The following is a 27,912-nucleotide window of genomic DNA, read 5'->3' on the forward strand; positions in this document are numbered from 1 at the left end:
CGTTTCCCCTGATTTTAATGGTACAATTAATTTCCTTTCATCATTAATTTTTAAAACGTCAAAACGTTTTAATCGTCTGTAATCCAAAGGTGTGTTGCACTTAGTTTTAGCAGAAACCACTTCAGAAAGTATTTTAAAGTACTTTTCTTGAGAAAAATAAAAACAATTGTCTTCTCGTTCACCCGCAATTAATGCATTTAACTTTTCAAGAAAAAGATCACGATTTACTGCAGTATCCATTCAGTATAAATTACGGTATTGGAAAAAAAATTAAGAAAACGTTGCTCGCATCATCAAAGCTTGCATAAGGTTGACAAAGCTGACTGACTCCCAGCAGAACACAGGATTTGGCGGGAGAGAGCCAGTCGCTTCTTTGTCGGCTCCTCTCTTTTGGACCTCCACCAGAGCATATCTGTGATTGTCGACATACACCGGTGAAGGTCCGAATGTACAAGAATGTAATAAAATATTCGATCTTTCGCCGACGTATTTGGTATGTGTTGACATTCACCGGTGAAAGTCGACATTCTCCAATTTCGATCTTTCACGGTAACACATATAATACACATAAAGTACAATACATTTAATGATTAACATAGTAGAATACATTTAATGATTAATATAGTAGAATACATTTAATAATTAACGAAGTACAATACATTTAATAACTAACAAAGTAAAATTCATGTAACAACTACTAAACTGCAGTACATAAAATAACCTAACCATAGTTGAAACTAACCTAGCCATAGTTACAGGTGCAACCATAGCTAAGTACATAAAATAAAAAAGTCTACAACATATCTCAAGTTCCTCAAAATTGAAATTAACCCCATCTCTAGATCAAATTAAAGACCTCCCCAGTGTATAATATCGATGATCATCGATGGTACCGATTAGCAGCAGCCTCCAGACACCGAAAGAAAGCATACTGATTGTTGCAGCTAATAATGCCCGGATCGATCCGAGTTTTACGAACACTCGAAGGCGAATAACGTTGAATCGAGTCCTTGAACTATATTGAATTACGTATACCATGCGATCGATCGAATTGTTTGCACGCGCGAAATATATACATAGGTAGCCGCAACCCAGGTCGTTAAAGACCCCGTAGTGGAGGAAATCGAGTTTACCCGTCACGTATTTAGTCATTTTTATGTAGACTCCAAGCGGGCTACCGTAGCCCGGAAATCCTACGGCGCTCCGGAGAATATCGAATGAAGGTTAGTCGAATGCTCTGTTTATCCTGTTGGATGCAGGACGGTTGGCCAGATCGTAACGTTTCGAGGTCCATCTAAATTTTAAATGTTAAAACCTTGTATTCCACGAAGCCGGTAAATCCAAGTCCGGTGGTCTGCAACCGTACATCGAAATGCTACGTTCACGTGTATCCGACACTCGCTAAAAATAAAGGGAGGGCCAGGTATTGAAAATTCTCACCGGGATTTATAGCCATTTTTACCGGACAGCGATAAATTCGAGACGAACGCCGGCGAATAATGCATTCTATTGGATGCGATATCGAGAGAGCGAATTCCGCACCAAATTCCGGCTTTATTTACGATGCGGCCGTATTCGGCGCACCCCTGCGTCAAGATCAATCCCGCTCCTTCCCTTTTTTCTTCCAACTCGTTAACTTCGCGCCGGAGCCTTCTTTTAAACTTTTCCAAAGATACGAGATATACAGCGGACAAAAGTATTCATACATTATCATTTATGTTAAGAGGGGCAATACTTTTAGACAAATGAAAATAAGCTGATATTTGTGAATTTTTTTTGTATAGGACACTTTTGTTTTGCATTTTCGAAATTTCAGGTATAATTTATTATAACTATTGCCTATTACAGAATATTTTCTGTTTTGCAAAATATTTAAAAATGCCGGAATTATGACAATCCTTTCTGGAAGTGTTTTGGCGCGCCTCGTGAATCGACGTGGGTTCTAGCTTTAGATATATTAGTCTGAAGCAAGTTTGCAGACAACGTTTCGAAAACTAACATTCACAGTTAGTAGATGAACCTCAGAAATGTGCAAAATATGTAAAATTGAAGAAATGGCGCGCTTTTAAAGAAAAACTTTGAATTTTATTGAAAATTTTTGCAATGTTTTGCAATAAGAAGGACTTTAATGTTCAATTTATTTCATACATTTAGGTTTATATGTTAGATAGTATTGTCATGGATATGTGCAAAAAATTTTAGCGCGATTGATAAACTGGTTTTTGAGTTATCAGCCACGCCAATTTTAAAAAGGGCTTCGTATTTCACTTAAAAATTTTGAGACAATATTTTTAAGATGTTACACTAACATTTTATAGAAAAAACAAATTTTGCAATTTTTTAAGATTCTAAAGGTATTGCCCCCCTTAAATACAGCAGTTGTGATGGCGTCATGAACTCTGATACATAAATAAACTTTGATAAATTTCATCAAATAAACAACGTATTTATTTTATCAAATCGATGAATTTGTTTGGTCAAATTGACGAATTTATTTTATCATAAAATTTTATTTTTTCATATTTTCATGCAAACATGTTTACTAAAAAAAATCCAGTAAAAATAAAAAACCAAAATACAACGTTCCTTCTATTTTTCGCATGACGCTACATTACTTTACATGATTCAAGCCACGACAAATGTTTGATCTGACCATTCAACCTAAGCTAAAAATATCGCGAGGCAAAAATCAGGACTAAAACACAGGATCCCATAATTCCAAACAAAATGGAAGGAAAACCGACTAAACATTTGCCCGTTAATTGCGTTTATTCTTGTCATACACAAATCCCTCTCGTTTATTGAAAAAACAAAGCGTGGAAAAAAAAACACGCGGAAATAGCAGAAAATGCACGCGATGAATGTACCTAGAGGAAATCAATATTTTTTGCGAGAGATTCGTTTCGACCGATACCCGTATTTTATTTTTTCATTTTTCTCCGGTTTCTCTGCCGAAACAAGTCCTCACGGACGATTGGCCGGTGGAGGCGAAACCATACCGACGCATTTCAATTAACCCGATACCAGTTCTGCGTTTTGCAACGTGTACGCAAAACCGTCATTGTGAAATATGTGTCCCATATGGGACGGTGGCCGGCTATAGGGTTTTAAAAACATCCCAGAAATGGAAATGAAGATATATCAATGCCGTTGGCAGGTCCGTTGTTTACGAGTCAACTTTATGAGAACGCCTGTTCTTGCGCTTTTTCTTTCTGGCCGGTTTTCTCGCCGGACTCTCCTTCGAACTTTTCAACAACGACCTTCTCCAACTCTTCGCGCTCTAATGAAACTCTAACGCGAAACCACTCGGTGTTAAGAACCATCGACGATAACCTAACTCGAACGACCGTTAGATACTTCGAGTTTATTTCACCGAGTTATGTTTCGATCTTCTCGTGAGAGATCTTGAGATGTTAAACGTTTGAAAGATTCAAACCTTTCACTGTCTTTTAATTATTAAAAATATTGATGCATTTTCAGCTTGAATATGAAATCCGATTAACTGAAAATGAGCTATGTTAAATAATAGCGCATTTAATTCGATTGCCATATTGGATGCGGAAAATTACGGTTGGGCGAGTCAATGAAGCACATTTTCGTTTGTCTGCTTAATAATATTTAAGTGGACTTTTTGATGGAAGAATATGTTCAAAAATAAGTCTTAAGAAATTTTATTTTTAAACGCATTTTTTCACATTTTCATTTAAGACTTAAATACAGAATTTTTTGTTAAATAATTGACTGGAAAATCGTGAAGATTAAAACTCAACTTGCCCTTTTTTTACAGCAGCATTATGAAGTCAAATGTTTGATCTAGTCGGCCATTTTGTTTAACCTAACCTAAACCCAGGGGTTGCATAAGACAGAGTTGCAATATATTATTACGAAAAATTGAGCAATGAAGCACATTTTCGTTTGTCTACTTAATAATATTTAAGAGGACTTTTTGATGGAAGAATATGTTCAAAAATAAGTCTTAAGAAATTTTATTTTTAAACGCATTTTTTCACATTTTCATTTAAGACTTAAATACAGAATTTTTCGTTAAATAATTGACTGGAAAATCGTGAAGATTAAAACTCAACTTGCCCTTTTTTTACAGCAGCATTATGAAGTCAAATGTTTGATCTAGTCGGCCATTTTGTTTAACCTAACCTAAACCCAGAGGTTGCATAAGACAGAGTTTCAATACATTATTAAGTATTATTAGGTGATTCTTATGAATGGTAAATACAGTTCATTATTGAAGTAAATTTCAGGAGGTCAAATATAGTTTAAATAAATTTAATTAAAACGTATCAGGAGTCAAAGTATATTTAGAATTAATTAATGAGAAAACGTGGTACAGTATATAAGAAATTATTGTAGATACAAGAATTTATGGTACAAGAAAGTATAAGTTACAAGAAATTACAGTTCAGTTATAAGAAACTATGATACAATTATAAAAAATAATGTTACAATAATATATAAAAATAATGATACGATAATATACAAGAAATTATGAAATAATTTCATAATAGAGAAACTGAGAATTAGGTGTGTAAGTCCATTCGAAGAAAAGTTAAGCTAAAGTTGTCCACAAATATTAACTTCTCACAAATTTATACAATTTGCAATACAAACGCAATTTGGTAATTTAACGTTGATATAAGACGTCAAATGATAACAATCAACGTTCCAGCACTGTAGCAGTAGATTATAGCTCGATAACCAAGCACACGCAAGAAAATACTGGTGGTCCTCTAATCGAGAGTAATTACCACTTTCAGCGATCCATCCGACGTAGCGATACCACTCGATACCCATGACATTCCACGCTCACAAAAAAGTAAAACATTTCACAAAAAAAAAATGAAACGAAACGAAACGCAAAAAGAAAAAAAAACATGACAAAGCATCCGTTTAGAGAGAGACTAACTTTTAACGATCAGTGAAAAAAAAGCCATAGTCACCCCATCGTGTAACATGTCCGCGGCCGGAAACGGCCGACTCAGTCTGACTAACCTTCGATTTCAGGTCCTCCTGTCGAGGTTGGCGTCACCATGTACGTCTTGAGTATCAGCTCGCTATCCGAAGTGAAAATGGTACTATACCTCTAGGTCTTACTCAGTCATTACGCTGAAAATCGATTACTAACTCATCCTGATCGTTCGACTAAAACATTCCCCTTTTCCCCTTATTATTATTACTATCATTCTTATTATTATTATTGCCCGAGCAACCACTTCTATTTTAGTGCCCGTGTATTTGAGACAACGATTGCCGTCAATCGTTATTAGCCACGATCTCTCTAACGTACACTGTTGCACACACACATGCATACACAGATACAGTCCTTATATACAAGAAAGAGAAATCATCCTGAAACGTAACACGGAACAACAGAACTCGCTCACATTCCTCCATGCATGCACGCGCACAGGAATGCATAGATTCCCCTCGAGTTCCATCTCTCGTTCCTTTACGGTATAATATTCGCGAGAAACCGAACCGTACAGTACCGATATTTTTCTTTCCCGCGCGCGGCAATGTACCGGAAACCCTGCGAAATTTTCTCCCTGTTCATTTTTCTGAGAATAGCGCCGGAGAGGTATTTTTCACGTTACGAACTGTTATCGATGGTCTCTATGATGTATGAATTATTATATTCGCAAATCACGTATTAGAGATATGTCAAAAATTTGTTGGTACTGATACGTGTTTTTAATTGAGTAAATTCTTGTGAATTTTATGGAGTTAAATTCTTGGTAAGTGGTTAAGTGCTGGAAGTTTTTTGGAGATGATTCGATATACACTACCGTCTATAAGTATCCGGACACTTGGTTTCGTTACATAAAACATAGTTGAACTTTGTACGAAAGGTATTTAGGGTTATCATATCATTTGTAATAATTATTATCTTTTTTGAGGTGTCATAACGTAATAGAATTAATTTTTAAGTACAAATTATACAATGAAAGTGTGAAAGTAAAATTCATGTCCAGAAGTACAAAGTCCAAATTTGTGAATCTAATGAAACGCTTTCGATTCTAAAAAAAATTTTCATTTCTACTGTGTTTCATTTCTATGGTGCAGAACGTATTCAGAGGGTACTTCGATATGTTTCAAGTGTTTGTAAACTGTTGGTAGATGTTTAGGTTCCCTCAATGGAGATAAGAATGAAGGTAACGCTACACGCTCGACAGTTTCGGTTTAGTTCGTCTGTAGCTTCTTTTCCATCGAGCTATGAGTTCCAAACGAGAATTATCAATGGAAAAACGTTCCAGTATTCCGACCTTCGCAAAAAGAAAATCGATTTTAGTTACTGCTGCAGATACTTGAATAACTTTCATGCAACGCGAATGCATATTTCGCTTGTATCCGGATACTTATGGACGGTAGTGTAAGTGCATTGCTGTTTGCAGTAAGGTGTGTTATGGTTTTTGTATAAAATGGTTATGTTAAGAAATATTTTGACAATATGAAATTAATTAGTGTGTATGAATTTAATCACTGAAATTATCTTATTAATTCACTTATATCTTGTACATCAATTTATAGCATTCATATAAAATGGCTACTTGTTTAAGGACGAAGAGATACCTTGACAGTTATACATATATGAAATTAATCATTAAAATTATTTTGTTGATTCACTTATTTCTGGTGCGTAAATTTATAGTGTTCATACAAAATGGCTACTTGGTTAACCTTGACAATTATATATAAAATTAATCTTTGAAATGGATTATCAAAATTACATAAAATTTCACATGATCCAGTAAATGAAAATTGTGACAATAAAAACTTGATAACATAAATGTATTGTAATATAGCACTTGTTGTATATCAATTGGTCGAGCAGAAAATGGCTACCCTAAGATTGCATCAATATTCTGAATATAAATTGGTTGTTCTTTCCTGAAGCAATCAATAACTCAACCAAGGTACCTTGTCAGTATTCTCCATTAGCAAATAACCAATTTTCACTGGCATTTGAGAATAAAAGTACATTTTGCTCTAAATTTATAGTTTCCATTTAAAATAATGTAACCAAAAAATAGCCTCCATATATTTCTTTATATAACTTTAACAGGAAAATTTGATAAAAAATTTCTGACTGTAAGCAGTATAAATTTTCAAAAAATTGAGATCATATTATTTTGTTGAAATAACTTTTGATTTCATGCTCGAAACTATAATAAATGTTATAACTCATGAAAGCTGGTGTAAAAAATATTAATTAAGTTTGAATTATTCAAAAATATTTAGTAACGTATGAGTAACATATGAGTAACATATGAGTAGTATATGACTAACATATGAGTAACATATGAAACAAGTTTATAACTCATGAAAGCTAGTGTACAAAATATTAATTAAGTTTGAATTATTCAAAAATATTTAGTAACGTATGAGTAACATATGAGTAACATATGATTAGTATATGAATAACATATGAGTAACATATGAGTTACATATGAGTTACATATAAGTAACATACGAGTAACATATGTTATGTTACATATGAAACCAGTTTATAACTCATGAAAGCTTGTGTAAAAAATATTAATCAAGTTTCAACTATTCAAAAATATTTAGTAACATATGAGTAACATATGTTAAGTTACATATGAAAATTTTCGATAGACTTCAATTTTGTTATAAACGAATTCCAACATGAACAAGTGCTATTTCATTACATACACTTCAGCACTACCAATTTATATCGAACTTCCATTCCAAAATTGTCCATTCAATATGCAGCATAATTAATCGTTCCGTACATAATTACCATCACCATATCAATTCATTCAAAATACGAATTATGCAAAATTTAATACAAACACTTTCAAATTACCAAAAATTTGTTTATTCCTAAATACACGACCTAACAAATTTTTCACTTAAAATTAAAATAGATAAAATAGATTAAAATAGAGAAAATATAGATTAAAATAGATAACGTTTCGTAACAAAAGGTGATAAGCTATTCAAAAGAAAATGCAAACTGGCAAGTCTCTGCCAGTTCTTTGAACACCAAAATCCGATTGTCGATCGAGTCGAGACGATGGATAATGGATTAATTGTAGAAGAACCGCAGAAAATTCGCAGGTTTAATCCGATTCGGAAAAGGAGAAATGGTCCCGTTTCTCCCGGTGTTCCTACGGGACCGATTGCTGGCTCGATCGTACGTGTCGAGGCTCGATTGGCGCTTCGTCGATGAAATTAGTTCGGTTGCCGTGCACAGAACCGCATCGCCTCGGGCTGTGTGCTCCTTTGATCTGCTCTTCGCTTCGCGAGAACGCCTGGGACATCGCGACAATCGCCTAACACGATTACGATCGAAACCGTCCGTGTTCCTTCCGCTCTACGTCCAATTTCTTGCCAAGCTGAAATGCTGGCGAAATTTTAATCGAACCCCTTATCGAACGCTCGATCTTTTCTACTCGCATATTTCTTATACTTTCTAAGGTTAATTAAATCTTGAGGATGTGAGGTTTTTGAGACTGGTTCAAATCTTTTTATTTAACGACGAAGTTGAACTCTTCACTGTTTTAGAGATTTTTTTATTTGTAGCGTAAATTTGTACTCTTTGTGTAAAAATATGGGTCACTAATTTTTAGTGAAACTTTTATAATACTGCAATTGTATAAAATAAAGCGTAAGAGAAATTTTTCGTTGTGACTCAAATGAGAAAATTGTATACTGTACTTTTTTATGCAATTATTGTTGCAAATATATATTTTTTATTTCTGCAAGTTTCTAATGTACATTTTGACAAATATAAAATATGAATACATTAACTTATCTTTAACTTCAATAAAAATTTTTTTACTTTTACTAAAAATTATAAGAATAATAACATTAATAAGAAACCCTCGTAACTCCATCATTAAGTAACCTTGAAAAAATTTTCAAACGTCTCACAAATCTTCCCAAAATTTAATTACTCCTCATTTAAAGAAAAGATCGTATAATAGAAAATTATAGGTTAAAAATTCATCTGTAAGTTTTTACTCCAAGGGTTGTAACCTTAATCTAACCTTAATTTTGTGAATCACAGAACTTGAAATGTATCCTAAATTTATAAGGATTTTATTAAATAGCAGTGTTGTACATTTACATTTTTCCCCGTGAATTTTATCTTGACAATTTTTTCACTACGCACACAGAAACTTGTGTTTATTCTATCCCGTTGTACAACCAAAATACACACGGTCGAAGTAGTTACGTTTTTCTCCCTGCTTGGGAACAACATCGTATTCGTTCATGCATTTTACATGTTTCCTGATACAGTGTAAATATAAATAAACTGCTGTCCAGATTAAAGCGATGCGTAACATTGCGGAAACCGTAACATTTTATCCCGTTAAAATGCAAAGAGGATACATTTTATGTTTCGATATTAAGGGGTCAGATTATTCCCAGATAAAAAAATCCGACATTTATTTTTTATACAAATTTTTCATAGAAATCATACATAAATATTTTTCTGAACATTTATCCGAACAAATACGGCGAATTCGATACGTACGATCGAGTATATTTTCAATGTAACATAGAACAGTGGATAAGAAATTTCATATAATTCATAATTGCATGAATTCGCAAAGATTTTACCCAAACTCGTAGTTACATAAAAAAGTTCTGAGATAAGTTCTGTAGATTAATTTGAGAGATCACAAAATTTGAGAATAATTAGATGTAAATTAGGATTTAAAGAAAAACAGGAATGGTATCAAACTATGCATAAAATAATGCTGAAGTGGCACGTGTAAACGGTTAGGGAGGGTCGCCACCGCAACTTCGAAACTAACGAGATGAACCCAACTCGGTTAAGAGGTCTGACCAGCTTGATACGTTGCATTACGTCCGCCTGGTTACCATTAGTACTCCGAGTGTTAATGTCGAAATAATTGTGCGCGTGCATGGCAACACCGAACACCCGCAACACAACACCGCGAACTAAACACAAGAGAGCCCCAAAAATGGACAAAGTACTATTTCGCGTGTGTGAAACCGATTGAGAAAGTGCTCGCATACCAAACTAGGCTACACTCAGAAAAAAAACAAGAATGAAATTCTTGAAGAATATCGTAGCTGATGGTTTGTATTGCACAGTTTCTTAGAAGGCACAAAAATCTCTCTTTTGTTCGACTTCTCGACTTCCTCGAACGAATTTCGAAATCCGAAACGTTTTTCCGAGTGTAGACAAGGTTAATTATTTACTCACTGTCTCCTGCTTGTGTTACCTTCTTCGTTCTCTTTTTTTTTCCTTTTTTCTTTAGCCTATAAGCTGTCTGAAGCGTGATCTGCTGTTGGTCCGAAACGACAGAACGAACGAACACTTTTGTTTCCTCTCTCAGTAGAAGAATAGTATCTTGTTCAATTTTGGATATTACATACGCACGAACCGTCCCGTTAGACCATTTTTTTAGACGCTAGCTGCTATGCCGCGGTTGCTGACATGGGCTGCCCGCCTGCCACCACTTATACAATTATTATTATTCTCTATATTTTATATTCCGCCCGAGAGAACCCTTGTCGCCCGAGCGCCCCTGACCCCGATCACCGTCACCGCCACACTACCTTCACCCCCTGTGTCTGACACCGCACGTATCACACGTTCGTTTACGAACACGAGAACGAAAAAAAGAACGAAATACCCCCGGACTCGAACGACGTCCACACGTCCGATAAAATACGAACCGATTCGAAATTTTATCAAACGCGACCATGATCCGTCCGGAATCGACGATCGCAGTGACAATGACAGCAACTTGCGAATTATACGTATATCCGTTTCTGAACTCGTGCCAGACTCTCGACGAAGAGAACAAAAAACAAAAGAAAACAACAAATACGTCGCTCGGGAAATGGACAGGTAAAGCGAGTCAAACACCGGGGACAAACATGAAAAAGCGGATACTTTTCTTTGTGTTTCTTTTTTTTATCGAGACATTAGACTTGACACGATGCAAGAGAAACGGAAACACTTTCTCGGAGGGAGAGAACGTGTCAAGAGAACGAGAATAAAAAGAGATGAAACGAATAGACGAGAGAAAGTGAAAGAAAAGGTAGTTAAGGTGATACCTTGGTACACGTGACTGTGATGGGTGTATATATAGAATGAGGATTATATATACATATATAACGGTCAAGTGTGAAACGATTCTTCTAGCTTGGAAAACAACGTGGCCGACGAGTGCTGTTGATTTGGTTCCGTGCAGGGTGCGAGCTCTCTTCGACTTGTACGCTTGCATTTTACCCCTGACTCTCGTCCCGATCGAATCGGCGATTATCGTTTGACGAAGATGCAAAAAAAAAAAGGAGACACCCCTGAATTCTCCGGAACACGAACCAAATCGCTCTATTTGTTTATCGTTTTTCGTAGAGCACAGGCCTCGTGTCCGTGAGTCAGGGGTAGCACACCAACTTAACTGTTATATTACCTATCTACGTACAATCTCTACCTGTCACGGAAAACATAGAAACTAGCGGATAATCAGAGCGACCAAGGCCGGATGGTTTTGTTGATTGCAGGTCCACCAGTGGAGGTCGGCGTCACCATGTATGTCCTCAGCATCAGCTCCGTGTCCGAAGTGTTGATGGTACAGTTTTCATTCTCAAACTCATACAGAACTCACATCCGAACAGCCGTTCGTTCATTTCTTTCTGATACCTCCCTTTATACTTGGTTCGTGACGTCGCGTGGTATTTCTTCCCCCCTTCACACGAACGTTCATCGGAGACTGATCGTGGCAACTGGAGATCGTCCATACCGATCGAACTCGACGCGATCGATCGACGTCGCATCGATCCATCGTGTCGAACCGTATCGTCCGTGGAGACAGCTTTTGCCGATCGCGAACCGTTCATCCCACTATGCCGCTTGTTTCCGATTGTTTGTCACGCGATTCACCCGGCGTGCGTGTGTGTGCGTGTGGGCCCGCGTCGATATTTGTCGAATATAAAATCGCCCGAACGGAATTATTCATGCCCGGGAAAGTGTTCCCCGGGTGGAACGGAAAAAAGAAAAACACGCGGATCGATCGCGACCGAGGAAGACTAAAATCGTGGCGTTTCGAAATTTCGAGGAATTCTCGACGGGTAACTGGGGAAAACGTGCACCAAGGGATACATAGGCGACTCGCGATATTTATGTTGGCAGCAAGGGGCATATTGGCACGTACACCTACATATTTGCATCCATACGCATATATACGTTCACCGTACACACACGGTACAGGAGAAAAATACATACACACACACATGTACACACACTACACGGATGGCCTACTAACCTACGTTTTTATAGCTCGTCACAGCTGTTTGGTTGGCTGAACTGTTACAAGGGAACCTTGCTACGTTCCACAGTCTTCGCAAGATATATTCTTGTCCACTTCGTTTATGGTTTATGGTTGACTCGTTTAATTCGATTTGCGATGTTCTTGTTGCATGGCCCTACCCGCGGTGCTCGAATCCGCGACCAAATCGCATAAACTCAACGCGATTTTTTTTCACCGTTATTTTCACCACTTTTTTCGAGCCATGGATTTTTAAGCTCGCGATTCGAGCACTGCAGGCCGCACATATACGTTGAGGCACGCATATATACGCGTAGACGTACACGTACTTTCGTAAATCATAGATGTATACGTATATAAGCGTGTGTGCAGCGTTATCACGTATGGTATACATGTATATATATATGTACTCGTATATATACACCTGTATATGTACATGTATATTTTCTTTCTCCATATTTAAGATACGTATATAGCGTAATGATATAACGTATTGTGTATTGCGTATACTCCTGTAGTATTCAAAGGTATGTGTTCCGGTGTCTGCAATCGGTTGCAAACTGGCACATGACTGGATCCATTTATTTTTTACATACTTACACATCAACTTCGTATGAAGTTTGGTTAACCCTTTCATACCTGACTTTTTCTTTGATTGAACATCTCAACAGCTCGAAAATTAAATGACCTAGAATTTATTCATTAAAGAGGTTACTGTACACCAATATGTTGATGAGTGACATGTCAGGCTGCAAAAATAAGTTCTGTTGTCTTTGAATTCAAAATAAAATGTCATGTACATTATAATGTATACAGGAAGGGTTAAAGAACATTCTCTTTAATTCGGTTGAAGAGAAGAATGTAACCTATCGATAGATGAATGGTTATTGTACATAAACATCATTTTATAACTGACATGTTTCATATGTCTTTAAGAATAAAATAAATGTCATGTACATGTGTAAAATATTTGAAAGGGTTAAGAGAATGATGTATCGATATTTGTTGATCAATGGATATAGTTGAAGTCGAGGAGAACTCGATCCAGAGTGCGAGTTTGAAACTGAATGCACGAGACTGGACCCCAGGTGTTGAGCCCTGTGCGGAAACCAAATCAAGTCGACACTGTCACCTGGGACGTGACTCGCGATTTTTCTACCCGTTGGCGAGCCTTCAACACACAATCCCGGTGTTCCTTGATCCTAGAATCCTTCGGTCCGAACGTTCCAGAAAGAAGCCAATTTTCCTGCCAATTTGCGTTCCCTTTTCCCACCGAGGGCGAGAAATCTCGCGCCACGCCGCAGGATAAACCCTCAGCCTCCTCCCTCTTGCATCCCCGTGGACAATCGGTTTTATCAGACGGACGTCACGACTAACCGAGGAAAAATGTGCGAAGGAAAACGGCAGAGAGAATCCGTGAAACGATTCGACGTGAAATACAACCAGACCGTGATCCCCCTGTATCCCAGTTCCCTTCCGGCCAGCCGACGATCTCGCATTTAGAGAACGAAGTGTATAGCTCGTGCGACGTTGCGACTACGATCGAGGCTACAATTATCTCTTTAGATATATATGATATTGTTTCGTATATTTCTATTACATTATGGATATAAATACGACACCTATATGAGCTGTATCATTGTCAGTGTGTGCAGTACGCTTCTGGTCGCTATCAATCACTATGAGATGCCGTACACGTTCTGATTATTATTCTATCTGTGTGTGTGAGTGCGAGTGGGTGGGCTTGTACGATCTTGTGTGCACATTAATACACGCTGGTGTGTGTCGCGAGATGCGTGCACGCGTGCCACACAGAACAAGCCACTCGTCGGGGCGCAAACAGCACGATGAGAAAAAATATGGGCGAAATACGCCCATCGTACGAGCCTCTCTTTTTGCCTTCCGTCATACACACGTTATGTTACGTTTCTTCTTGATTTTCAGGTTTGTTTTCGTATATATATATATATATATATATACATATTTTCCTTTATTTTCGATTCGCTTTGCAGGCTTATGCTTGGAACGCTTCTCTGTATATGTAAGCTTCGTCACCTGTGTTCTATGTTTTCTTCTGTTCGCTAGTTTCTATCGCTAGTAGATGCTGCTAGATTATCGAGAGCTTCAAGTATTTTAGGGGAGAATGGAAGTAACTGACGGAAAGTGTAACGCGTAATTTTGCTAATGGAATGAAGCTTCATCGAATTGAAAGAAATTTCAAAATTTCGCATTGAGAAATTGAGTTTTCAAGCTTGAAATATTTTTAAGTCAAGTTTGGGGAAATTTTTTTTAATCAAGTTTGAGGACATTTTTTTAAATCAAGTTTGAGGACATTTTTTTAAATCAAGTTTGAGGACATTTTCTTAAATCAAGTCTGAGGACATTTTCTTAAATCAAGTTTGAGGACATTTTTTTAAATCAAGTTTGAGGACATTTTTTTTAAATCAAGTTTGAGGACATTTTTTTAAATCAAGTTTGAGGACATTTTTTTAAATCAAGTTTGAGGACATTTTCTTAAATCAAGTTTGAGGACATTTTTTTAAATCAAGTTTGAGGATATTTTTTTAAATCAAGTTTGAGGACATTTTCTTAAATCAAGTTTGAGGACATTTTTTTAAATCAAGTTTGAGGACATTTTTTTTAAATCAAGTTTGAGGACATTTTTTTAAATCAAGTTTGAGGATATTTTTTTAAATCAAGTTTGAGGACATTTTCTTAAATCAAGTTTGAGGACATTTTTTTAAATCAAGTTTGAGGATATTTTTTTAAATCAAGTTTGAGGACATTTTCTTAAATCAAGTTTGAGGACATTTTTTTAAATCAAGTTTGAGGACATTTTCTTAAATCAAGTTTGAGGACATTTTTTTAAATCAAGTTTGAGGATATTTTTTTAAATCAAGTTTGAGGACATTTTCTTAAATCAAGTTTGAGGATATTTTTTTAAATCAAGTTTGAGGATATTTTTTTAAATCAAGTTTGAGGACATTTTTTTAAATGAGGTTTAAGGAGGTTTTTCTAAAAATATTCATAAGTATAGAGATGAATTAAAAACTGTAGGGAATGTATTTGAAAATATAGAAACATTGAAACGTTGGAATGTTGTAGTAATATAAAAATGTCATAACAATTGGAAAATTTGGAAAATTGTAAGCTTGACAATATGAAAATAAAGTAGTTAATATAACAATATATAATAGTAATATACTAATATGACAATATACTAATAAAATAATATATGAAAATATAGAAATGTAATAATATAAAAATATAGTAAAAAAAAATTTGATATTTAACAATTAGAAGATTTGTGAAATTGAAAATTTGAAAGTACAAAAATATAATAAAATCTAAAAATGTAGAAATAACAAACTAAATACAGAAATATGAATTTAAATATATAAATGACAAATTAAATATAAAAATGTCAAAATAAATATAGAAATGTCAAATTAAATATAGAAACGTGAAATTAAAAAATTATAAAATTTCAACCAAGAGTAAATAAATTTAAAGGAGAGAATTGCATAAAATTGCGTTACACGTTGCGGTAGTCGCTTCCATTAGCCTTAACGATGTCAACGACGTTATCGATATATCGTTAGGCATCGATATTCAATCGATATGTCATCGATAATCGATAGTGCCTTGAGCTGGTAGGCGAACGCTTGCGACATTTGTCTGCCCGTGACTCTTTCTCCTCTTGTCAGAGACGATATTTTAGAAAATATCGTTGGATAGTGTACTCGAGAGAGCGCGATCGAACTTCTCTACATCTTTATGAATTAATCATTTAATCCACTTATACGTCGATGGACAAAGCACGAGCTGAACTTGGAATGACTTCACTTATCGAAGCATATAGTCGACAATGTTTTGTCATCGCTTACAATTATTCTGTATAACTTGAAATTGTTCGATGTAAAATCAGACTGTGGAGATATAAATATTTTTTCGAGATTTGTTGCAAGATTTAATTATACTGCAATTATACTTCAATTATACTTAAATTATATACTGCAACTATACTTCATTAGTCCCTCAATTAAACACTGTATATTCGAACATTAAATTATTATCAATGATTCAATAAAGATGATTTAAATTATCGATGATTCAATTGAGAAGATTTAAATTATTAATGACTCCAAATTTTCGCACCGCGAATTGATGTTTATATATTTTGTATATTACTCAACGTTCAATATTCGTTAACTGTCACGGTAATTAGCAGTGATTGACACCTTGCAATGGTGTGATGAACTAAGCGAGGATATGAGAGAAATTGAGTTATTCGGTCAATTAGAGGTGGAAAATTAAACTCGAAGATTGATCGATGATAAACTGCTAAATTTTCTGCAATTAAATTATTAATGATTATAAAAGTGGAAAGACGACTTTGAATTACTTATAATTTATTAAACTTTTGTATTATGTTGAAACTGTTTTTCAGATTTTTAGATTCTGAGGTTTCTAACGTCCCTAGTTATGTCATGTTTCATGCCTGGATTCCTAGATTCTAATATTCTTAGATGACGTCCTTAGTTATTTCGTGTTTCATCTCTAGGTCCCTAGAGATAAGAATGTTCTTAGATCTCTATTTTCTTGGATCCCTATATCCTTAGATCTCTATGTTCCTATATTCTCAGATCCTAGATCCTTTCCTAGATTCCAAGATTCCTAGATTTGTAGATACCTGGATACTTTATATTGTTCCTAGATTCCTAGATCATTTGATCCTAAAATCCTTATATGGGTCCCACATTCACATATGGGATCCACTCATGTTCACTCTTATGTTTCTACTTCCACATATGGGATCCACCCATGTCCAGTCTTATGTTCCCACATCCACATATGGGATCCACATATGGGATCCACCCATGTCCACTCTTATCTTCCTACATCCACATATAGGATCCACATATGAGATCCACCCATGTCCATTCTTATATTCCTACATCCACATATGAGATCCACATATGGGATCCACCCATGTCCACTCTTATCTTCCTACATCCACATATAGGATCCACATATGAGATCCACCCATGTCCATTCTTATATTCCTACATCCACATATGAGATCCACATATGGGATCCACCCATGTTCACTCTTATGTTCCTACATCCACATATGGGATCCACCCATGTCCACTCTTATCTTCCTACATCCACATATAGGATCCACATATGAGATCCACCTACGTCCACTCTTATATTCCTACATCCACATATGAGATCCACATATGGGATCCACCCATGTCCACTCTTATATCCCTACATCCACATATGAGATCCACCTATACCTAGTATATACCTAGATCCTTATATTATTAGGGATTTAAATCCCTAATTCACTAATCCCCTTAAAACATTTCTGAAATTGCTCCAAAAATCACCTTCATTTCTTTTAAATAACCTCTACTATTTCCTCCATATACAGTCCTAAAATAGCATTCTAACAAGACCTACAACTTCTACTAGATATCATAATTTCATCATAATTCCCTTAACCCTAAAAAAATTTCGCGATCAAATTATTACATACTACTTAAATTGAAGATGTATACCTTATCGTGTCTTACCACAATTCACGAATAAATGTCAAAGAAACAAGCTTGTCACAAGAAAACCTCTGTCATGAGAAAAAACTCTGTCAGAAGAAAATAAAATTATCTGGCTCGTCAATGCTGTCGTTGCAAGCTCAGCTCGCGCGAATGCACCTCGAAGGTTAATCTCCGAACCCGGCTCCCAAATAGAAGTAACATGGCAGATAAGTATGCTCGCGATAGTGTTTCAAATTGAAAGGTATCAAGCGTCAAAGAGCAGAGTAGGACAGATTAGACGTCCGGTGTGCATCAGGGCACGACTGCACTGCGCCTGGAGGAACGCCAAACGAAGCTTGCCATGACAACTTCCGCTCGAAGTGACATCAACGCCACATTACAACGGAGTTACTTTTCGAGACCACTTTAATTAAAGTTATATCCCGGATACTCCGTAGCTAGCATCGGAGGAGCCACTCGTGATCGTAGCGCGTTCTCCAATTAATAACAACGCGCAGTTTTTGTTGCACGCAGATGATCGAAACTGTTGCGACTTGTCGAGTGAACGAAATGTTTGCCACTTCATCGACCAACTTTTCGAATGAGAAACTCGCGGACGTCGAATTTGTTCGTACGTTTCACTGATTCGTTTGATACTTTGAGTATCTGAGTTAATCTCGAGTGGGTACAAATGGTCCATGTTCGATACACTCTCCGTTTGTATTATATCTACGGACTTTTTGTTGCACAATTCTGACCTTTATCGGTGGTTTCTCTTATTCTCTCAAATTTTATTGTGGGCTGTTAATTTGTGACGTTGATGGGAAGATAGATGGACAGAATAGAAGTGTTATTCGAAGTTTTATAGATTTATAAGTGAAATCCTTTGAATTAAATATCGATCACATTGAGTGTTAAATTTCAATATTTTATGTAATTAACTCTAGGTTTACGGGACGCCCATTTGGAAACTATAGTCCATCAAGCTTATGATCCATCAATACTACTTCAATAAAATCAAAATAACAATTTAAAAATAGCAAGTTTCATTCTTAATCTGCAAGTTTCATTCGCATAGAACAGAAAATTTTGTTTAAAAATAAAAAAATGATTGAATGTTAGATTTTTTTAATTAGAGTCAAATGGCAGCAAGGTTTATTGTAGTAGTTGCAAGTAGGAATGTCTAAGTTTAGACCAAATGATTATACCGTGGATATCAGTTCGTAACAGTCGATGAACTGAATTCTAGATAATAATCCTGTTGGTAGCAAATGAACGTTTCATACCGCATAATAAAGTATGCAGCGCAACTGCAAACCTACTTAAATATCTATGCAAAGCCTATTCAAGGATCGTGGATTAACCGACTAGTATTCGTATCGTGGGTTTCAATCAGTAACCTTTGTACAAACACATAATACAACGAATCGGTTGAATGAACTAAAGGTTGGAAATATGTCACCTTCGTACACAATGGGATGTGGAGGATTGTTTATGATTAACATTAATAGAGAACGTTAGTAAAACTCATTGCAATTCGAATTATTGACAGAATTTTTAAATTTGTATGTTAGTTTATACCATATTAAGTTTATTCGATTTGTTAGGTTATGTTGACACAATTTGTATTTTTATTTCTAATTTATTATTGGCAGATATTCTAATTGATTGCACTTTGTGTAATCATACTATTATTATTTTTGTACTAACCTTTTGCACATAAAGTTAATAATTAAATATCGTTTTAATAAACAAACGAAAAATATGACAAATTGTTTTCAAATTTCGGAATATCAATGACATAGTAGTTCAAAACAGCACTTATGGAACGTGAAATTGAAGCTTGCAGTTAGAAAAAGACTGCATAAACCCTCCAGTAATATTCTTAGTACAAAATGGCTGGTTGCCAGGTGAAAACAATAACTGATTTCGAAGCATAAAGTCTGATACAAATTGGTGACATAAAAGTGTCCAAAAATATTCTTGCTACATCAATTTAAACCTTAAATGAAAATAAATATTATGAAAAATAGTACATTACCTCTTCAATAATATTTTATCTCAAAATTGATTAGTTTCTAAAAAATCATCTTGTGAAAAGTTTAACAAAATTGAATAACATCGTACTGTAAAATATTACAACTTATATAGTTATATTATAGCTTGAAGCTTAAATTCAAGATGGCTGCGTACTTCGTTAAATTCAAGATGGCTGCCCACTTCGTTAAATTCAAGATGGCTGCGCACTTCGCTAAATTCAAGATGGCCGCAAATTGTGTCAATATTTTGAACACAAGATGTCTGCTTGATTATAGCAAAGAACCTTTAAAGTCTGACACAATGATAAAAACACTAATTTTTCCACAAAATATCTCAAATCATACCGAATTGATTCAAATCTAAATTTTCGTTGAAAACAATTTTCCACAAATAAATTGTTCATTGTCTTACCATTATACGAAGTAAAGAGACGACAATCAGTAAATTAAAGACGAGATCGTTAACGAAATTATACAGTAACTTTCCCAGATTTCAAACTACAAAATAATATACCATAAATACAGCTCTATACTTTTACGCCATCAAAAGTCAACTTTTCATGTTTCGAGATCATTTAATAGGAAGGTAATACCGCAAAGGACCATAATACTTCCTCTCTAACAATTTAATTGAGACTCATTAAACGCAAGTTAGAAAATAAAATTGAAACTAATTACAAACACGTTCTTATCTGCCAAGACCAGCATCGAGATACGGAGGCGTGACAATTGAATAAACCTGCACGTTTATCCGGCACGAAACTTTCCACGAGTTGGAAACGTCAGAAAAATATAACATCTACATATATGTAGAGAGTAGTCGATGATAGTAAGCGTCGCCTCGGGTTGGAATCCTTCCACAGTCGCCGAGTGAGTGTCAGCCGTTATTGGAGCCGTAAAATGTCCAAGTTCCTAAAGTTTCCCAGATCTCTCTCTCTCTTTTTCTCCTATCGAAATTTCACACCTATAACGAAAATTCCCGGAAGTTGGACGTTTATAATGCTCGTAAAATTCCCAGCGAGAATTGTTGCCGAGCGAAACAGGAGTTGGAAAAAAAAATATTCGTGCGATGAATTTATAACGGTGATTATTATTTATCGGCCACGAGACAAACGACCGTTTTTATTATTTGCCTCTGTGCCGCGGTGTAAAAATGATTTTCGCGAAATTCGCACGCGTCCATTGCGACACCGCGTTCGACAAAGTCGCGAAACTTTCGCCCCCGAACAAATATGTGTATTTGGATCGGTAAAAAAGCGTTCGATCGCGCTCTGCTGCTTGCAATCCGTTCGATACGCTTCGTTGGACGACGATTTCATGGAGAAGAGTTTTCTGCTTGGTTGTTAACCTAGAGTGGGAGCGCGTGGTACCACAGACCGATTCACACTGGTGCTTTGAGAAATCTAATTTATACGGAAATTTATTTTTTGTAGTTTATATGATTTTGTTGCTATCGGAGAAAAATTTTGGTATTCTGATAAGTTAATTTGTTAAATTTGTTAGTTTCCACGGATAGGTAAAAAATTTTGCTACTCTGATAGGTTAATTCGTTAAATTTATTAATTTTAACTGATAGGTGAAAAATTTTGCTACTCTGACAGGTTAACTTGTTAAATTTGTTAATTTCAACGGATAGGTGCAAAATTTTGCTACTCTGATAGGTTAGTTCGTTAAATTTATTAATTTTACCTGATAGGTGAAAAATTTTGCTACTCTGATAGGTTAATTTGTTAAATTAGCTAATTTCAACGGATAGGTGAAAAATTTTGCTACTTTGATAGGTTAGTTCGTTAAATTTATTAATTTTACCTGATAGGTGAAAAATTTTGCTACTCTAATAGGTTAATTTGTTAAGTTTATTAATTTCAACTGATAGGTGAAAAATTTTGCTACTCTGATAGGTTATTTTGTTAAGTTTGTTAATTTCAACTAATAGGTGAAAAATTTTGCTACTCTGATAGGTTATTTTGTTAAGTTTGTTAATTTCAACGGAGAGGTGCAAAATTTTGCTACTCTGATAGGTTAGTTCGTTAAATTTATTAGTTTTACCTGATAAGTGAAAAATTTTGTTACTCTGATAGGTTAATTTGTTAAGTTCATTAATTTCAACTGATAGGTGAAAAATTTTGTTGCTCTGTGGGGTTAATTTGTTAAATTAGCTAATTTCACCTGATAGATTAAATTTTGTCAATGAAACATTACTACTAATTTCAGTATTATTTAATATTAATATATTTAAGTATTAATACTGAACTATAAGACTGTAAGATGAAACGAAGACTATAGTTGTAAAAGGGAATGCTTTTGACAATTTTAATTATACTTTAATTAAATTATACATATAATAATAATAAAAAATACATTTATCTTAACAAAAGTCACGTCATAAACTATTTTATGTAATACATCTCCGAATGCAACAAAAGCTTGAGAAAATATCAGAACTTCCCTTAAATGTCTGAAAAAAATGTATGTAATGTAAAAACACTTACATTGAATTTATACACAATTGATATTATTTTATTTAACGTAAAAACATTTATATTTCAATAATATAATCTACAAAATTTTATTTTATTTGTAAAAAGAATTCCACCTAAAAAAACAAGCTTGATGTAATTTTTGTGAATTTATTTAGTAAACAAATTTAGTAATTCATTATAGAATTTTAAAACATTCAGCACATTTTATTGACGAATGCTTTTTTACTGATACAGAATAGTAACAAAAAGTTTCTCTGAAAAAAATGTTGCATCGTTAAAATTGTTTCGAATCAGTCTGTGAGTCCACACCCAATAATTGCATTTTCCCAACTATTTTTTTTTTCAAAACTTGTATTAAGTTATTGTATAGCGATCAGCTAGAAAATGTTCAAGGAAGAAACGTGAGGAGAATATGTGTGTATGTTTATGACAGAAACTCAAGATTCGAAAAATGCAATGAAAAATCACAGAAATCTAACAAGTAAAACACAAATTTTCTACCTGAGTAAAAAAACCACCCTGTTAATGCACCTGCTCTGCAGTTAACAATAGTGTAATTTATATTAAAATTGGCGCAACGTTTCTTCCTAATTTGACTATATTTTTTGAAAAGCAAACAAATTTTCTGAGAAGTAAAAAAATTTGAGAAGGAAAGAAATTTGTAGCTTCTCAAAGAATATAAAGAATGAAATTTGAAGAAAAGTTGTCCCAGTTTAATTATAAACAATTGATCGGTGTTTACATGGTGTGAAAGAAATGGAGGTTTATTTTGACACTAAGAAATTCCAAGAACTTTCAGATCCTGCTGTGTTCGGTTGCAAAAAGCTCGAAGTTCGATTAGTACAATAAGTATTCACTATTTAGATTGGTGGCTCTATCTCTGGGAGCAGTTACACGTAGACAGTGCATGGTCGCTTGATACCCATGTTTCGCAGCATGTTTGCACGTATTAGTGTCGCCCAAAGTAGTGATAGTCTATGTATGGAATACATATAATCACCATATATACACGGTCCATGCACCTTACCGCTTTCGCGTGTACACACGAATTAACCCTCCGCGTCGCGAAACCACCCCTACTGAGATCGACCACGTCGACAGGGATCAATTACGAATGAACCACCTACGACACGACTCCTTGGGCCAATTTCTATGTTGAAACGGTCGTGCAATTTTGTGAAACGCGGAAAAGCTCACTTGAAACACAAACTTAATTTCTGACATTTGGAGCAGATTTGAACGAATGCTTTGTTAAGATTAACGAGAAGAAAATTAATGAAGGTTCACCATAATTAATAGAGCAATAATACGAATTTTATTTCTGACACACTTTGAGCAAGTTTGAACAAATACTTTGTTAAAATTGACAAGGAGGAAATTAATAAAAATTAATAAGGATGCACCACAATCAATTAATATAGCAATAAAGCGAATTTTATTTCTGGCACATTTAGTGCAGATTTGAACAAATACTTTGTTAAAATTGACAAGGAGGAAATTAATAAAAATTAATAAGGATGCACCATAATTAATTAATATAGCAATAATACGAATTTTATTTCTGACACATTTAGAGCAGATTTGAACAAATACTTTGTTAAAATTAACAAGGAGAAAATTAATAAAAATTAATAAGGATGCACCATAATCAATTAATATAGCAATAAAACGAATTTTATTTCTGGCACATTTGGAGCAGATTTGAACAAATAATTTGTTAAAATTGACAAGGAGGAAATTAATAAAAATTAATAAAGATGCACCATAATAAATTACTAAAGCAATAAACGAATTTTATTTCTGACACACTTGGAGCAAATTTGAACAAATAATTTGTTAAAATTAATAAGGAGAAAATTAATAAAAATTAGTAAAGATGCACCATAATTAATTAATATAGCAATAATACGAATTTTATTTCTGGCACATTTGGAGCAGATTTGAACAAATACTTTGTTAAAATTAACAAGGTGAAAATTAATGAAAATTAATAAAGATGCACCATAATTAATTAATAAGGCAATAATATGAATTTTATTTCTGGCACATTTAGAGCAGATTTGAACAAATACTTTGTTAAAATTAACAAGGAGAAAATTAATAAAAATTAATAAAGATGCACCATAATCAATTAATATAGCAATAAAACGAATTTTATTTATGGCATATTTGGAGCAGATTTGAACAAATACTTTGTTAAAATTAATAAGGAGAAAATTAATGAAAATTAATAAAGATGTACCATAATTAATTAATAAGGCAATAATATGAATTTTATTTCTGGCACATTTAGAGCAGATTTGAACAAATACTTTGTTAAAATTAACAAAGAGAAAATTAATGAAAATTAATAAAGATGCGCCATAATTAATTAATAAGGCAATAATATGAATTTTATTTCTGGCACATTTAGAGCAGATTTGAACAAATACTTTGTTAAAATTAACAAAGAGAAAATTAATAAAAATTAATAAAGATGCACCATAATTAATTAATAAGGCAATAATACGAATTTTATTTCTGGCACACTTGGAGCAGATTTGAACAAATAATTTGTTAAAATTGTCAAAGGGAAAATTAATAAATGTGCACCATAATTAATTAATAGAGGAATAATACTGTAACACCGTACTTCCAAGGATGTAACCTTTGATAAAAATTCTCGAAACAATTATTTTCAATTTGAATCTCTTTAATCTTCGGAGCGTAAAATCCTCGGGATGTAAGAAGTTTAAAAATGTTAAGTCTTGAAAGCTTCTCGAGACTCGAACGCACCGGCTAATTAAACTTTCAGTAACAAGATGCAAATGCGATCGGTTCCTTTTTTGTCGTATAATCGATAAGCACTCGGTTACTCGGCTTTGATAAGTGAACTTTTAATAGCGTCTTTGCCGGCTCGCGGAACTTGAATCGCGTTTAAATTCGCTCGCTCGTAATTACGTCTCCCTAATAATAGAATAATCAAGAAACTTCGACTGGGAATGATAAATCTAGCCATCGGTTTCGATTGATCGTCCTCGGCCACGTAAACTTTCTTCACGGGTCGAATTTGCTCGCCTTCGCCGGTCTGGAAAATTTATGGATAACAGCACGCTACAACGTTTTAAAGAATTCAGAGCCGACTCGGATGCGATCGATTTTTCGGCCAAGTAATCAAAGTTTCGAACGAGGATCCTTGAATATGTATTTTCGGACGGGAGGTGTCCGATACTTCACGGGGTTCGCGGACACTGAGGATGGGCAGTTACATTATTTTCAAATTTAAGTGGAATTATTGTATCTTGATTTAAAATCTTAATTTATTGTAATATTTATTGAAAGTGTAATTGTTAAAATATTAAGTCATTGAATTATCACATTATCAAGTTCTTGATTTATCAAATCATCAAATTATTGAGTTATCAAATTACCAAATTATCGAATTATCAAATTATGAAGTTTTCAAAAGTCACTATCTTTTATTTCCTTAATTCTTTAAATTTCGAAATCCCAAATTCCAATATTGCCAATTCCCTAAATGTCAAGTTCTCTAAATTCGAAATTTTCCATATCCCATATACTCTAAATCCCAAATTCCCTATATCTTAACTCCTCTATATTCCAAGTTCCCTATACCCCAAAATTCCCCAAATACAAAATTCCCAATACCCCATATTTCCTAAATTCAAAATTCCCTAGACCCCAAATTCACTAGATTCCAAATCCCCTGTACCCCAAATTCCGCAGGTCCAAAATTCCTCAGATTCCAAATTCCCTAGATTCCAAATTCCCTAGACCTCAAATTCACTACGTTCCAAATTCCCTAGATCCCAAATTCACAGGATTCTAAATTCCCAAGACGGAAAATTCCCTAAATCCTAAATTCCCTAGATCCCAAATTCACAAGATTCTAAATTCCCAAGATTGAAAATTCCCTAAATCCCAAATTCTCCAGATCCCAAATTCACAAGATTCTAAATTCCCAAGGATGAAAATTCCCTAAATCCCAAATTCCCCAAATCTCAAATTCACAAAATTCGAAATTCCCTAAATCCCAAATTCCCTAGATCCCAAATTCACAAGATTCTAAATTCCCAAGATTTAAAATTCCCTAAATCCTAAATTCCCTAGATCCCAAATTCATTAGATTCCAATTTACTTAGATCCCAAATTCCCCAGATTCTCGATTCCTCAGATCCCAATGGGCCAATGTCCATAGCAGTCGAGGCTCAAACGACAAAATCAATCGATCAATCAATCAAGTTCCACAAATGTCAAATTCCCCATATCCTAAATTTTCTAAATTCCAAATACTTTACACTTCCAGTTCCCTAAATCGAAAATTCCCAAATTACTAAATGTCCAAATACTAGTTAAAGCTTCTCAAGTCCTTGATCCTCCAAATTTTCAATTCTGGAAACCCCATATTCCCAATTATTCTAATTTCCATAAGTTCTTAAATTTGAAATTTGTAGAATTGTAAAATTTGTAATTTGTAAAATTGTAAAATTTAAAATCACATTGCCAGTGCCCTTGAATGTCCACGAACTCACGAGCTCGGTTGCGGGCACTCGATCGGAGCATCGCTGTAATGGGCGATCGTTATACCGAGCTGTAACACGTTGAACGTTAAATCCATTCGTTCTTGAACCGCTTCAAACGGAATCGTGTTCGTTCAATCGCGCTTCGATTCCCCTTCTCATGCGTAAAATTGTTTCACAATCTTCCGTTCATATGAACCCGAATAACCAACCGGCGAAAATCGTTTGATTTTATGCGATTTTCAAGCTGACCCCGATATTCCGCTATCTCCAAATGTTTTCCGTTTAAACCAAAGATTCTCATTATTTCGGCCAACTTAACTGTGCCCGTCGTTACTGCCATGGGAAATTCAGCCAATTTGCGACGAGACGCTTCGTTACCATAACCGTCCTCGTCAAATCAAAATTCCTTATCAAATTTTTCGTATTACGTGAAAACGGTATTGTAAGAAACAGTGTTTCGAAACTCGAGAATTTTTCGTCCAATTGAAGACTTTTATTTTAACCGAACAACCAATTTGAAATTTCAAGCTGTATAAATAAATATTTTCTGTATTTATTAATTTTTTAATATGCCAGGGAAATAATCTTGAAACGAAACTGAATAGCTTTTGAAATGAAGAAAGAGAATATTTCTGTTCGAATAAAAATTCTTTAAAAAGAAATTTACGTCTTACAAAGTAATCTTGACAGAAATTTAATTTCTTGAATATAACAGTTTATTGAAAAGCAAACATTCTTCTTTAATCACGTAAGAGGAAGATTCACTGAGTTTTTTCATATTCGTAAAAACGAATATACATAAGGTTATACTGCATAGTTAAACTTTAACCGGTGCTAGAATAACCTAATATTTTTTATTTGACTAAAATAAAAAATTTATGCTTCCATAGAGAGTCACTGACCTCAAATGATAAATGTACGTTTCTACCTAATAAAATGAAAGTTCCATATTTCTTTAGGTAGGCACTCTTATTTTATGCTGGGAGTAAAACTTGATATTTCAACATTTTCTGGATTAACCAGTTTAT

General features: G+C 34.5%; 1 protein-coding gene and 1 long non-coding RNA gene across 12 annotated transcripts in view; one reads left to right on the plus strand and one right to left on the minus strand.

The window, feature by feature from the left end:
- Positions 1-27,912, minus strand: part of LOC143264111 (uncharacterized) — a 404,244-nt gene that overhangs the window by 321,938 nt on the left and 54,394 nt on the right. The window lies entirely within an intron of this gene.
- The window catches only part of Rdl (Resistant to dieldrin), a 181,264-nt gene that overhangs the window by 119,800 nt on the left and 33,552 nt on the right, over positions 1-27,912 (plus strand). For 6 of the 11 annotated variants that reach the window (XM_076529709.1, XM_076529711.1, XM_076529712.1 and 3 more), the window contains exon 3: positions 5,020-5,087. In XM_076529709.1, the coding sequence (XP_076385824.1) occupies positions 5,020-5,087 (68 nt within the window). Of the gene's footprint in view, positions 1-5,019; positions 5,088-11,529; positions 11,598-27,912 lie in introns of all 11 variants that reach the window. The other 5 variants (XM_076529710.1, XM_076529719.1, XM_076529714.1 and 2 more) reach the window with 1 other exon arrangement.

This window comes from Megachile rotundata, chromosome 3 (assembly GCF_050947335.1).
Source record: "Megachile rotundata isolate GNS110a chromosome 3, iyMegRotu1, whole genome shotgun sequence".
In the NCBI taxonomy this organism is placed as follows: domain Eukaryota; kingdom Metazoa; phylum Arthropoda; class Insecta; order Hymenoptera; family Megachilidae; genus Megachile; species Megachile rotundata.